This window comes from Camelus dromedarius, chromosome 30, assembly GCF_036321535.1.
Source record: "Camelus dromedarius isolate mCamDro1 chromosome 30, mCamDro1.pat, whole genome shotgun sequence".
NCBI lineage: Eukaryota > Metazoa > Chordata > Mammalia > Artiodactyla > Camelidae > Camelus > Camelus dromedarius.
In genome coordinates this window covers 11,492,184-11,505,830 of record NC_087465.1, presented here as the reverse complement: position 1 = coordinate 11,505,830, position 13,647 = coordinate 11,492,184, and the positions used below count along the sequence as shown (strand labels likewise).

General features: G+C 42.4%; 1 protein-coding gene across 1 annotated transcript in view; it reads left to right on the top strand.

Annotated features, from left to right (window-relative positions):
• Positions 1-13,647, top strand: part of SLCO5A1 (solute carrier organic anion transporter family member 5A1) — a 105,019-nt gene that overhangs the window by 78,488 nt on the left and 12,884 nt on the right. Inside the window, exon 6 of the mRNA XM_010998857.3 lies at positions 5,959-6,157. Within this exon, the coding sequence (XP_010997159.3) occupies positions 5,959-6,157 (199 nt within the window). The remainder of the gene's footprint in view (positions 1-5,958; positions 6,158-13,647) is intronic.

Genomic DNA, 13,647 nt, shown 5'->3' with positions numbered 1-13,647 from the left:
ACTTAACTAAAGAAAATTCTGGATACACAAAATTCTGAAATACACAGAAAGAGTCAGTGAATTTAGAGAAAAGAGCATGCGGACATCTAAGGTTCTGAGATTCAGACTCTGCTAACTTAATTCAGACATGCTGCACCACTGTGACCTCACAGTAGAAAAGAGGTGTCTGAGGGCTGCTGACCTTCCATGCTTTTGTCACCCATCGTGGCTTGGCGGTAAAGCTTTTGCTAATAATGCCCAAATCAGAATTTTGGTAACAGTGAGATTTTTCAGGCATCAGCCTGGATATTTAGTGCCTGCCAGTTTTAGCAAGTTATGTTAGTTCCAAATTAGATCTTAGATTTCCTGTTTGTAAAACAAGATTCAGCCTGTTTCAAGGAATAGTTGAAAATGAAAAAGAATAAGTCATTTGAAGATTTTATGTAATAAATTCTAAGTAACAAAATTAGTTTATTCATCCATACGTTCACCAGGCCTTGGTAAGTGCCAGAAAGGTGTGAAGATAATAAAGATATTATTATCTTTATTATCATGCACAGGAAGCTTACAGTCAAGTAGGAAAGAGGGAAGTCAACCAAATAGGTGGTGGCTGGCTGGCCTTGTGACAGCGTTTGGCACTGGGCACTGCGAAAGCAAATCGTGGTTCTTAACAACAGCAAAAGCAGTGCAATTCCAGCTCCCTGAGCCCAAAACATTCTTGATGGTGAGTGGGTCTCCAAGTTTTGTCCTCCTCTTTTCCAGCTCAAGGTTTTCTTGTGATCTAAATGCTGCTTTAAGCTTAGGCATACAGACAGTGTCCACAAACTGACAAAAATTAAGAAAGGGAAAAATTCCACCAGTAGCTTTAATATTTGGTAATTCACTGAATATCATTTTTCATAAAAACCTTTTGACTCTGTCCAGCCATGCTTTAGAAGGGCAAGTGGTATTGTGACCCAGAGGAAAAACTTGAAAATTGAATGTCACGGGGTTGTGCTTGAAATAAGAGAAAGAAAGGAAATCGGACAATTAACACATCAATTTGCTTGGATAAATGAGTAGATAAAGGAGATCCTGGGGTTGAGCAGTAGGATGTTCACAGACGTCTTATGAACAGAGCAGGGTCCTCTCTTTGTCAATACTTAATGCAGTGATGAGTTCTTTACATTCAGATATATACACACAGTAGCTGAAAAGCTAACAGAGGTTAATGTGTTTAAGAAGACATAGTAAAAATAAAAAGAAGACATAGTAGCTAGATATCAAACAAAGGCTTACATATTAAAGAACACACACAGGTTTATGTTGGACCATTTAAGTAGTAGCTTAAATTCAGTTCTATAGGTTAAATAGCATATGGACATTTGCCTAATTATAATTCCAATATACTTGTGCAAATTTCAAACTCATTAATAGTAGGCAGATAATAAGGACATTCATACTTGTGATGCTCGCTGACGTTTATTGAGGGTGTGCCATGGGTGAGACACTGTTTTATCACCTCATAGGTCTTAAGTCATTTAGTCCTAACAACCTATGAGGAAGAAACTATTCTGAGCCACATTTTACAGATGAGAAAAATCCAGGGCCTGGAATGTTCAGAACTTGCCTGGGGACAGACAGCTTGTAGGCGTCAGAGCAGAGATTCAAACTCAGGGAATCTGTACGGCCCCACACTCTTACCTGGAACTGTCTCAGACATCTGCAGTTGCATTGACCTCCATCCTCTACCACCTGTGCCTTAGGCTGGGCCCCAGGCATGGTCCAGGTACCCATCTCTCCACGCTGCTCTGTCCTTGCTCTCCCCATCAGTCAGACACACGTCCTTGGGCGCAGTTGATGCCTTTTCCCCACTGTCTTGTCCCCTGCCCTCCCTGGGTCTTGGCCAGTAGAGGATGCCAGGAACAGAAACTCAGGGCAGCAGAACTGTCTGGCTGGGGCTGGGAGAGGGGCTGGATCAGGAGCAGAGGCTCAGAGGTGGGAGGCTGAAGGAGGGGTGCTTGGGGTCAGGGGACACTGGGAAGGGCAGGAAAGCACCAACCAAGGAGGTGAATGAATTTGAGCTCAGACAGGGCTAGCAGCAGGATGGCCGCGGGGTGGTGGGTGGAGGAGCTGACCCCCAGCCCATCCGTGCTCTCCACAAGCTAACTGGAGCTGGGTTCTGCAGAGCCAGGGGCTTTGAGAAGGGAACGTAAGAAGATTCTACTGTCTCCCTATCCCTGCCTCACCCTCCACTCAGCACCAAATCTTCCCTAATTCCATATGCCTGCAGTTCCCACAATGAAACATGTGGGTCTCTGACTCAAGCTGGAGATCTGAGCGTTGTACTGATCAGCATGAACGAGTAGCCAGAATCTTTCTGTTTTGATCGTGCTGTGACATGGAGATGACGGGGACATCAGGGGAAAATTTTAATAGATCTTCACTGTGTTTGATGTAACCTCATATTTGCTAATGACAGATTTTCTGTTTTTAGAGTTGAATACTAATTAGGATGTAGAGTCGAATACATTAATGCCGCTTTTAAATGATGATTCAGCTGTGAGTGTGGAGATCCTGGGGTCAAGCACCGTCACTATAATTACACAAACTGTTGAATTGAAATAGGAATTTTATTAGTGGACCATTTTCACTCTAAAGGTAAAGCTTTGCCTATTTATTCGTACAGGTGGGATGTGTACGGTTCCTTAATGAGGAGGGTACTTTCTTAACCAGCTTATCTAAGCCTAGAGCTCTGGTCAGCTTCCCTAAAACATTCCAGGTACCGGTTGGTTCTAAGAGGCAGCTGCGGTGCTGAGGACCATGCGCTGGGCTGGGGATCAGAGGCCTCAATTTTCCTTCTGTCTCTCCCTCCTTTGTGTCCACTGTGGGGCCAGTCACTTCCTTGTCTGTAAAAGGTCCATTACTGGTTTTGTAAAATCAGGACCGTGGTGAAGATTACAAGATGAATACTGTTTTTCCCCCGCTAGCAACCCAGGCAAAACTCAGACTTAGATTAATCTAACGCTCCGTCTCTGCTCCTTCACTTGGGTCGTTGAACACGCAGGAACAAATCATCCGAGCGTGCACATCAATGCAGCTGCAGACTCTGGAATTTAATATCATCTGGACCCACAGTTCTCTCTGTTTGCAAAGCCTCTTGCATATTCTAATTTAATGCTCCCTTGGCTTTTCTACGATGATTATTCCAACCTCTGGCTGTATTTAAAGTTCTCCATTTCCCTTCTCTCTGGGAGTTAGTTTTGTTTTCAATTATTCAGAAAAGAACAGAAACAAAACCCAAAGATATAGATACAGATATACATATACATATACATATACATATATATATATATATATACACACACACACATGCATACGCACACACACACACACACACACACACACACACACACAGAGAGAGAGAATCTACAGCATGTTATCAATTCTTGAGGTGGAAAAAAAGCATAGAAAAAAGACTGGAGTGAAATATACCAGAATGTAAGCTGGCGGTTTGTGTTTCTCTGTGTTTTTCAAGTGTTCTATTACAATGTGTATTGCATGATGTTTTCAAAATAACAATAACAACAAAACAGAAAAACTACCATTTGAGGCACCACCACCCACCCATTGATGTATCCCCCACACCCACCCCTCCCGAATCTTATTCCCAGCCCAGATGCAGGCATCTCTCCTCCCTCTCCAGGGCTAGTCTGATCATCTGTGCTATTAATTCCATATTCTCTTGACTTCTCAAGGATCTTGCCTTGGCACATTCAACCACTCATTCCTTTTTAGCCCCCTTTTGTGAGCATATAAATATGGTTAAATCCCCTCCATACTATTAGCAAACAGACTCCCAAAGCTCCAGATCTACCTTAGTCCCACTCTAATTCTAGACCCACACCCATTTTTTCCTTTTCTAGTCTGTTGTAGAAAGAGTCTGAATTCCAGTCTCTTAATCCCCATGGCTGATGGTTCAACCCATGGCAGTCTGACTTCTAGCTTCACAACGCCCTGAACATTGCTCTTGGCAAGCTCTCCAGTGATGGAGTCATCTCCTTTCTGTCTTCATCTGACTCTGCTCTTCTGATTTCAGTCTTGTTGGAACGTCCTGTCTATGCCATGAATTCCACCACCGGCTGTAAGTGCCCCAGACCTGGTCTTCCTGGGCTTGGGGCCCAGAGACCGCTGTGTGAGGCCTGGCTCCCTGATGGGACCACAGGCCCGTCACACTCGGTGCGTCTGCCATGGCATTTGTGAGCTGCTTCTGGATCCCTCCCGCCTTCTGGGTTTCTCCCCTCCTCCTCCCAGCTCATGAACTGTGCTATCAGGGTAGAGCTTGACCACGGCTCACATGTTCCTTTGTAGTTACCCTCCTGACCACATCTCTGACTCTAGTTTTGACTCCATCTAGCTGTCTTCCATCTCACCACTGGCAACGATCATTGTCACACCCACCTCCTGTCCTCTCAGACCCCGGCTCAGATTCTTCCAGGCCTCCCATTGCCCAGAGGTACGACCTGGGCAACTCTCCCTGATCCTTCATGGTCTCACTCTGCCTTGTGTCTCTTGCCCATGTCCCCCAGGGGCTTGCATTCCACACTTCCAGTGCTTTGAGCTACTCTGAATCTTCAATTCTGTTATCTCATGCCTCTTTGCACGGATTCCCATTGTGCAGGATATCTCTCTGTGCTGGTGCACTGGACAGATTCTGCTTCATTATTTGAGTGTCAGCTCAAATACTGCCTCTTCTATGAAGTCCTCCCTGATTTCTCCCAGGGAAGACTTAGGTGCTTCTTTCCCTGTATTCTCCCTGCCCTTGGTATAACTGTCTCATTAGACTCTAATTTGTTTTGTTTGTTTCTCTTTTAGATTGTCAGGTTCATGGGGCAGGCAATGTGACTATTTCTTCTAGCTTTTTTCTTTTTTATTGTCAAATATAATGTATACAGAAGTGCATTAATCAAAACTTAGAGATAATAAGTAATCATAAATTGAACACTGTGTAACTGTTACTCAGGTCATGGGATGGAGTATTTTCAGCCCTCCAGGAGCCCCCTGTACCCTTTCCTGATCCCACCCATCCTCCGACTATCTTGACTTTGTGGTAATTACTTCCTGGGTTTTCTTCATAGTTGCACTACCTGTATATTCATTTCTAAACAACTCATTTAGTTTCACCTGTTTTTGAACTTTATACAGATACTGTCAGGTCATGTTTTCTGTTGTGTTTTGCATCCTTCATCTGACATTGGGTTCATATGTAATTACGTCTCTTAATTTTTATTACTGTATTGTGGCATCTCATTACGTGACTTTACTGCATGTAATGCATCTATTAATAGACGTTTGGTTTGTTTCTATTTGGGGCTGTTGTGGTGCTTTGGGGATCTTGTACATTTCCGGTGGTCCCTACATGCATGAGTTTCTTCAGGGTGTGGATCTGGGGATGGAATTGCCTGTCACAGGGCATGTATCTCTTCAGCTCTACCAGGTGATGCCAAACTGTCTTTCAAAGCTCTTGCCACAATTTACATCCCATCAGCCGTGTGGAGAGTGCCCCTTGCTCTGTATCTTTGCCAGTATGTGGTCTTGTCAGACTTTTCAGTTTTTACCGACATCATTGGCATGGAGCCGTATTTCAGCGCGGCTTGAATCTGTATTCCCTCATCGTAAGGAGGCTGAGCCCCTTTCTGTCTCAATGGATCAGCTGCATTTCCTCATGAGCGAAGGGCCATTTAAGATTTGCTCGCTTTCTGCTTGTCTTCATTTTATGACTTTGTAAGTGTTTTCACATTCTGGATGTGAGTCCTTTGTTGGTTGTATGGGTTGAAAATAAATTATACCATAAAATCACAAACATTGAAGATTTATTAATTACAGTATTTAAAAAATTCTTTACCTTAGTGCTAATAAGTAAGTAGTAACAGAATAATTAGAAAACGAATGAGTTTGCGTTGCTTCATATTAACCCCGTCCTTTCTTTCTTCTCTCCAGGCGTTATCATTGTCCCCAGTGCTGGCGTTGGGATTGTCCTGGGAGGCTACATCATAAAAAAATTGAAACTTGGTGCAAGAGAGTCTGCAAAACTAGCAATGATCTGCAGTGGTGTGTCTTTACTGTGCTTTTCAACCCTGTTTATTGTTGGATGTGAAAGTATTAATCTAGGGGGCATAAACATCCCTTACACGACGGGGTAAGTATCTTGGAAGTGCTTCATCTCAACCTGATCATGATTTAAGTGCAAAGCCCTGCGGTGTTTGGATCCCAGGGTCCGGCTTGTGCTCATCCCTCCCTGTGGGGCTGCACCCTTGGGGTCTCTCCTTTGACTATGTCCCTTTTGACCCTCACAGAGTGTACACTTGGATTACTGCACGTGAGGAGGACACGCTTGTTGGCATAATGGAAACTGTTCTTTTTCTTTAGTGTACTGTTTTGAATAGATGATACATTCGCATAGTTTCAAAACAAAATTCAATGGAAAATATGGTGTACCCTAAGTCCCCCACCCCACTTCTCCCCAAAAATGAACCAGGTAACCACTTTAATTCAGTTCTTGTATCTCCTGCCAAGGCTTCTGTATACAAGAAACAATGAATAATGGATTTTCAATGTTCCCTGTTTTATATCCAAAAGATAGCAGCATTCCATACCTACTTTACTGAGCTTTTTTTTTTTTTTAAGTGTAACAATATAGGTTGGAGATCTTTCTGTCATCATCATCATCATCATCATCTTAATATTTAGAGCATAGCTAAGCCTTATATTAACACTACTGCATGCCAAGCATTCTTCTAAATGCTATACATACATTAACTCATTAATCCTTACAACAGCCCTGTCAGGTAGGTACTATTATTATCCTGATTTTACTGATGGCAAAACTGAGATACAGAACACACATATCAGATCTTAGTTACAGACTAGGTGGCTTAGAAAGAACAGAAATTTATTTCTTGTAGTTTGGGAGGCTGGGAAGTCCACAGTCACGGTGCCAGCAGATTCGGTGTCTTGTGAGAGCCTGCTTCCTGGTTCATCTGCTGTGTCCTCACAAGGTGGAGAGGGTGAGGCATCCCGCTAGGGTCCTTCTTCTAAAGGCTCTGATCCCATTCCTGAGGGCTCCACCCTGATGACCTAATCACCTCCCAAGGGTTCCACCTCCGAGTACCGTCACGTTGGGGATTAGCTTTCAACATACGAATTTTTCAGGGACCCAAACATTTAGTCTGTTGCAGTAGTTAATGACTATAGAATGTCGCAGGAAAGGGTTATACCAGAAACATGTGTAAACTCCCGGCTCTCCTGGCACACAGGAAGTGCCCAGTGATGGTTAGCATTGCTATTAGTCATCACTGATACATTAAGAATAATTTCGATTTCTATCAAATTGTTTTTTATTATAACTGGAAAACATAAATAGAATTTTAAAAGTTAGTAGGAGTGGGGTAGGATATAGCTTAAGTGGTAGAACACACGCCTAGCATGCGTGAGGTCTTGGGTTCAATCCCCAGTACCTCTGTTAAAAAAATAATTAAATAAACAAACCTAATTACTTCTTTCCTCCAATAAAATAAAATAAAATAAAATAGAGCAAGTGTTAAAAATAAACAAGTAGGAAAAAGCCAGTAGTCTCCCGACGAACCCTGCTTCCCAGGGGTAATAATTTAAAATCCTTTGTAGTTATTTCTTCTAGTATTGACCTCTAGATAAATGAACCAAGTTGGGATCGTATTTATGACTTCCCGTCTCAGTAAACGAGGAGTTCAGCATTTGCTTCACAAGTTGTGCTCAAATCCTTTTTTGATGTTCGCAGTTTATGATTATGAGGTGCTTCAGGTGCTCCTGTCTCTCGGCTCGGGCCATGTTGGGGTGGCTTCAGGGTAGGAAGCGTGGCTGCTGGTCTTCTAGAGCTGGGGGGTGGTGGCCGGAAGGGGCCTGGGTCCCACTGTTCATTTTGCAGACTTTAACTTAATCCTCCGTCATCATTCTAAAACAATGCTTCTTGCATGCATGAATGGATGGATGCATGAATGTTTTGGCCCAGGACTTTGTTCATTCATCGTATTTGACCCTCTTGGGACCCTTTTAATTTAACACACACACACACACACATTTTTTTACCCCAGGGAAACTTTCTTCTCCTATAGCTTTACTCATTCTTTCCTCTTCATTATCCCTGTCTTCTTGAGAACACCTGTTACTCAGACGTTGGAATTTATACACAGGTGGCTTGTGTGTTTAATTTGTTCTCTCATTTTTCATACATCCTTTGCCACGAGAAGAGATTTTTCTAAACCTGATTTTTTATTCTTTATGTAAATTTAAAATTTTGAGAATGATTTTTTTTTCTTTGCTGTATTCTGAGTGTCCCCTTTTCCTGACACCATGATGTTGTTTTCTTGGGAGTAATGTCTTCTAGATCTTTCTGTGCATATAATTCGAATTTTGTTTTTACTTTGTTTCTGTGCCTCACATTTTATCATCTGAGTTTAAGGGTCGATTTTTCTGTCTGTTCACTCTGGGTTTTACAGGTTGACGATTCTCAGTCTAGCATCTTTCAGGTTATGTGTCCCTCCCCACCCCCCATACAAGAATGAGGGAGTTTTATTCTGAGTTGTCAACATCTAAGGTAGACGCTTAGCTTTTAAAATTCTTTTCAATTCCTTTTTCCCTCTCTTAAAAATTATTTATTTATTTTTATTATTATTTTTTTTTTCGGGGGGAGAGGTCATCAGGTTTATTTACTACTAGTTTTTTTTTTTCTTTTTTTCATCGGAGGTACTGGGGATTGAATCCACGACCTCCTGCGTGCTAAGCGTGCGCTCTACCGCTTGAGCTGTACCCTCCCCCACTCCAGTTTCTTTAGGGAAGAGCTTTCTGACGAATTTCGGGGCTCTGAATTGGGGATGGAAGTGGGTGGATAGAGAATGGAAGGGTCCACCGGGACAGCCTTCTCTTGCTCTGGTCTCCCGTGAGCCCCGTGACTCTCAGCTTCCCGCTCACTTTTGCCCCCGCTGCGCCTGCTGAGCTCGAGCTCCGCGCCTCGTCGGGGCCCCGGGGGGCGGGCTGCGCTGCTCCGCTGCTCCGCTGCTCCGAGGCGGCCTCTGCTCGTTCGCTTTCGCCCTTGCCTGCCCACTTGCCATTTTCACGGGGTTTGGTGTCACTCGTGCCCTTTCTTTTTTCTAGCTTTATTCCTTTTACTCATACTCGCGTTTATTTTAAGTGTATTCTCAGAAGGGCTGTGTTGACTGAAAAAAATGCACAACCTAGAAGTTCAGAGTTATGTTTTATTTGGCAGACTTTGTGAGGACTTCAAGCCCAGGAGACAGCCTCTCAGATCGCTCTGAGGGACTGCTCTGAAGAGGCGGGGGAGGAGCCAGGATATATAGGGGGTTTTTCAACAAACACCAGGTAGTCGGAGCATCAAGAGATTACTGTTAAATAAGGAAAACCAGACATCTCTCACGTCAATGCGTGTAGCGCTTTTCTGTGTGTGAGAAGACACGAGGGTCTGGGCTCATTGAAATCGTTCTTTTGAAGTGCACTTTACCTCTCTGGGGCCAGGATCCTGTTCCTTCCCATCATGAGTCCCCTCAGGGGACGCCGTTGGGGGCGGCTGCAGAGACTGAAGGCTTGATGGTAGGGCCTCCTGTTTCCATCCTGAGTCCCCTGAGGGCTCAGCACGGGGTGGGGGGGGTGGCTTGCTGGTTGCAACAGCCCGTGTTGACTGATTCGGCAGGCAATGTTTTTTTATTCACAGATGGAAGGCAGACTCAGTGTCTTACCTGCTTTTAAATTTCAAGTCCCCTTCAGACTTCTCAAGCTTTTGCTTAACACTGCATCAGTCTTGCCAACCCTGAATCAACTGATTCTGGACTCCCCAGCACTACTGGGAAAAAATTATATAATTGTGCTCATTGGCTCCATTACAGATTTATGAGTTCCAATCTTAGCAGGCCCTCATCTTTGCTGAGCAGTCCATTTACTTGGCCGTAGTCAGCTTCCCTTCCTATGCCTTGTATTGGTTGTTCCATTAAAAAAAAAAAGATACCTTTCTTCAAGTTTTTTTTTTTCAGATGTTACACTAGTCTTGTTTTTCTTGTGGGACAACCTAGTATTCCTCATCAGTGAGAAAACAGAGATCCCCAAAGAATTCCTTGGACTTTTCTTCCCTCTCCCCTCAAGCTCCTTTGTTGAAGATGGTATTATTTTCAAAAGCAAGTACTAGCACCCTCTTTGTCTAGCTGTGTGACCTTGCAAAAAATTATCTAGTGTCGTTGACTTTTGGTTTCCTCATGTACAAGATGGCAGGAGTGTCAGTCACACCTGGTCACAGGCATAGTTAAAGTAAAACACATGTGGTTGGAAAAATTAAAATATGGCAGAAAGGTGAAAAATGAAAAGTCAGTTTCTCCTTCCTCGGTCTTCAACCTCCAGTTTGAAGAATTCAGGTATTAGAGGCAAATGTTTAGAGCTTTGACTTTGAGGATTCCCTGATGGATGGCTTCTGACACTCCCTAACACAGAGTCTAGCACTTCGTGTGTGCTGAAAAAAGTGAGTTTCTTTTTTCTACTCCCTTCCCTTCTAGATCCTGCAAAGCAACTCTTTTTTTCTTTTTAAAAAGATTAATATCTGGCGTCTACCTCTGCGCTGGGTTGTTACTTAGTGATGCTGAAACTAGTAAGGACTTGATGTGAATGACGATTGTAATGATCTAAAATCCATGATTTATGGTACACTTCTTTTCATTTAATTGTATTCCACAAAGAAAAAACTTGATTAGGAGTGCCGGAGGCTGCCAGAGGGATTCATTCATTCTAGTATTTGCAGCCAGATTTCACCGTTTATAAATTAGCAAAAGAAAACCCCAGTTTCCTTGGGAAATTCTCTAGCTCTCCAAATACTGCTAGGAAGATTGTCTAAAATTGAATTATGGGCAGCACTTTTGGGTGGTAGAGCTGCACAGGTTTGACCCTTTTAGAGTAGCAGTTACTATTGTGTGAAGAAAAATGGGGCCCCTTTTCTAAGCAGGGTATGGGGTACATGTCAGCCTCTCCTTGCTGCCTTGGCTGGGTGCTCTTGTGCAGTGCACAACCTGCTCATCAGTATATGGTTGGCCAGCCTAGTAAAAACTGTTGTTCAGCATGATTTTGAGACTTGCATGTGGGATTTTTTTTTTTTCACCTTTAAAGCTAGTAAAGAGAGAGATAAAGGGAGTAATAGTGAAGAGAGGAGCTTTTGTGAGACGTCTGTTTGGCTCAGGTATAGTGATTGGCACTTGGGTATACCTTTTATATACAATGCTTACATCACTCTGCTGTATGTGTTATTAGCCACATGTTTCAGTTAAAGAAACTGAGGCTTAGAGAGTAAGTGATTTGCCCAAAGCCATCAGTTAATAAGGAGTGGAACTGACTGAAACCCAGATTATCTATTTTAGAGTGTGTGTTCTTTTTGAGAGCTACACTGTGGTCCTGTTTTATGTGTTGTATTTCATATAAGCACACATCTAAGTGCACGCACCACCTCCTTGCTTAGAAAGCTGTAGAGAGTGCATCCATCTCTTCCAGTAGTGCACTGGTATTTGGCCTTGCCACATGTTAGCCGTGTGAGTATGGGCAAATGATGTAACCTTCCTGAGCTTGGCTGCCACATCTTTAAGGTGAGGACACTGATGGTATCTATCTTGTTGAATTGCTGCGAAGATTGAATAAGGTTCTTGGCAAATTCCTTGACCTCTCAGTGCCTCAATTTCCTCATCATTGAGGTGGGTTAATAATAGTACTGATCCCTTAGAGTTATAGAGAGGATAACATGGGATCAAACCCGCAAATGGTAAGCAAGTGTTAAATCACTACTGAATGCTATTTTTCTCATTTTAAATATGAGGAGAAAGAGATTCAGAGGGATCAAATAGCTTGCTTAATGTCATGCAGCTAGAAAATGATCGAGCTAGGATTGGAACCCAGGTTTCTCTGACTTTGCGTGCAATACTTTTGATTATTAACTTGTCTCAAAAGGAGACAAGAAACACAGAGAAGGAAGCACAATATGTAAGCCGATTCCATTTATTAAAGCTTATGTGAGAAGCTCCGGGTTCACCAGCATGGTGAATTTTCCGACGTGCAGGGAGTTAATGACTAACCCATCTTTAAGTCACTCAGGAGACACCTTAGTGCCTAGAATGGGGTTGGGATGTTTTAGGAAGATACACTTCTCCTGTTGAGCCAAAGTGGAGTCACAGTTTCTTTTTGTAGAATGAACCTGATGTGTTAATAGTGATTCCCTTAGAAAGTTCAGATTTGATAGCCAAGATGTGGAGACAACCTAAATGTCCATCAACAGATGAATGGATAAAGAAAATGTCATTTATACGTATAATAGACTACTATTCAGCCTTAAACAGAAATTCTGTAATATGCGACAAAATGGATCAACCTTGAGAACGTTGTGCTAGGTGAAATAAACCAGTCACAGAAAGACGAATGTTGCGTGATTCCATTTATATGAAGAATCTAAAATAATTAAATTCATAGAGTCAAAGAGCAGAGTTGTGGTTGCCAGGGGCTGGGGGATGGGGGAAGTTTAGAGTGGGAACAACATTTCAGTAAACAAGATGAATAAGCTGTGGAGATCTGCTGTATAGCTTTGGGTCTATAGTCGGCAACACTGTGTTGTGCACTGAAAACTTTGTTGAGAGTAGATCTCATGCTAAGTGTTCTAACCACAATAAAATAAAATTAAAGAAAAAAAGAAATTCAGATTTGAGAATCTAATGATTTTTCATTCTGAAAGATCCTACGAAGTCTAGTTAATATCTTGGCCCATTTCCAACTCGAGTAATTACACCCCCAGCACCCATAGTTTCCCTGCAGTTTTAATTAAGAAATGTGTTTTGCTTCCCCTCTGTGTCTGCTGAACTGTATTTCACACAGGTGTGTCCTAATCATTTTGCAGCCAAAGGAGCCAGAATTTACCATGAAAATTGTAGCTTAAGCGACACTTTATATAAACACATTGTATACTGTGAGTTATTTGCTCTTTACCTTCAAATAATTTTTTCATATGGGGTTCAATCTGATGTCCATGTGCAGAATTTTTCAGCAGTATACTCAGTCTTGATAAATCATTTAATAATTCTGGCTGTATTATCTTTCATTTATCAAGTGTCATCTCTTTGAACTTAAAACTAAAATCTATTATAATCTCTTCTGGTTTTGAGACTTGAATTACTGGGGCAGATCTTTTCTGGGGATGATTTCTCGAGCTATGAAATGACAAAGAAACCTTCTCTCAGCTTTCTGGGTTCATCACTGACTCTTGGATGGAGGGGTCCACCAGTCCACAAGTCCAGAATCTTAGAGGTTGTGCTTTTCTCCTGAAGTTACTTCCCTTGTTATAGTTTTATTACCCCCATGGTACTAAGACTGTAGAAATTAAATACAGCCTGTTAATTCAGAGCTTTGCTGCAGTTTCCCAAAGGTACATCTCATCCTCTTGTCCCCACTCCTGAACTTGCCATCCTGACACTGTTTAGTTAGTACTGTACCATCAGCCCTCGGGCAACTAGCCTTTCTGGCCAGATTGTTCCTAAATTCCCTAATTAAATCATTCATCTCTTCTATGTTTCGCAGACAGTTTAACCTACTGAAGTTTTTTTCCTATTGTTTAATTTTTTTTTGATG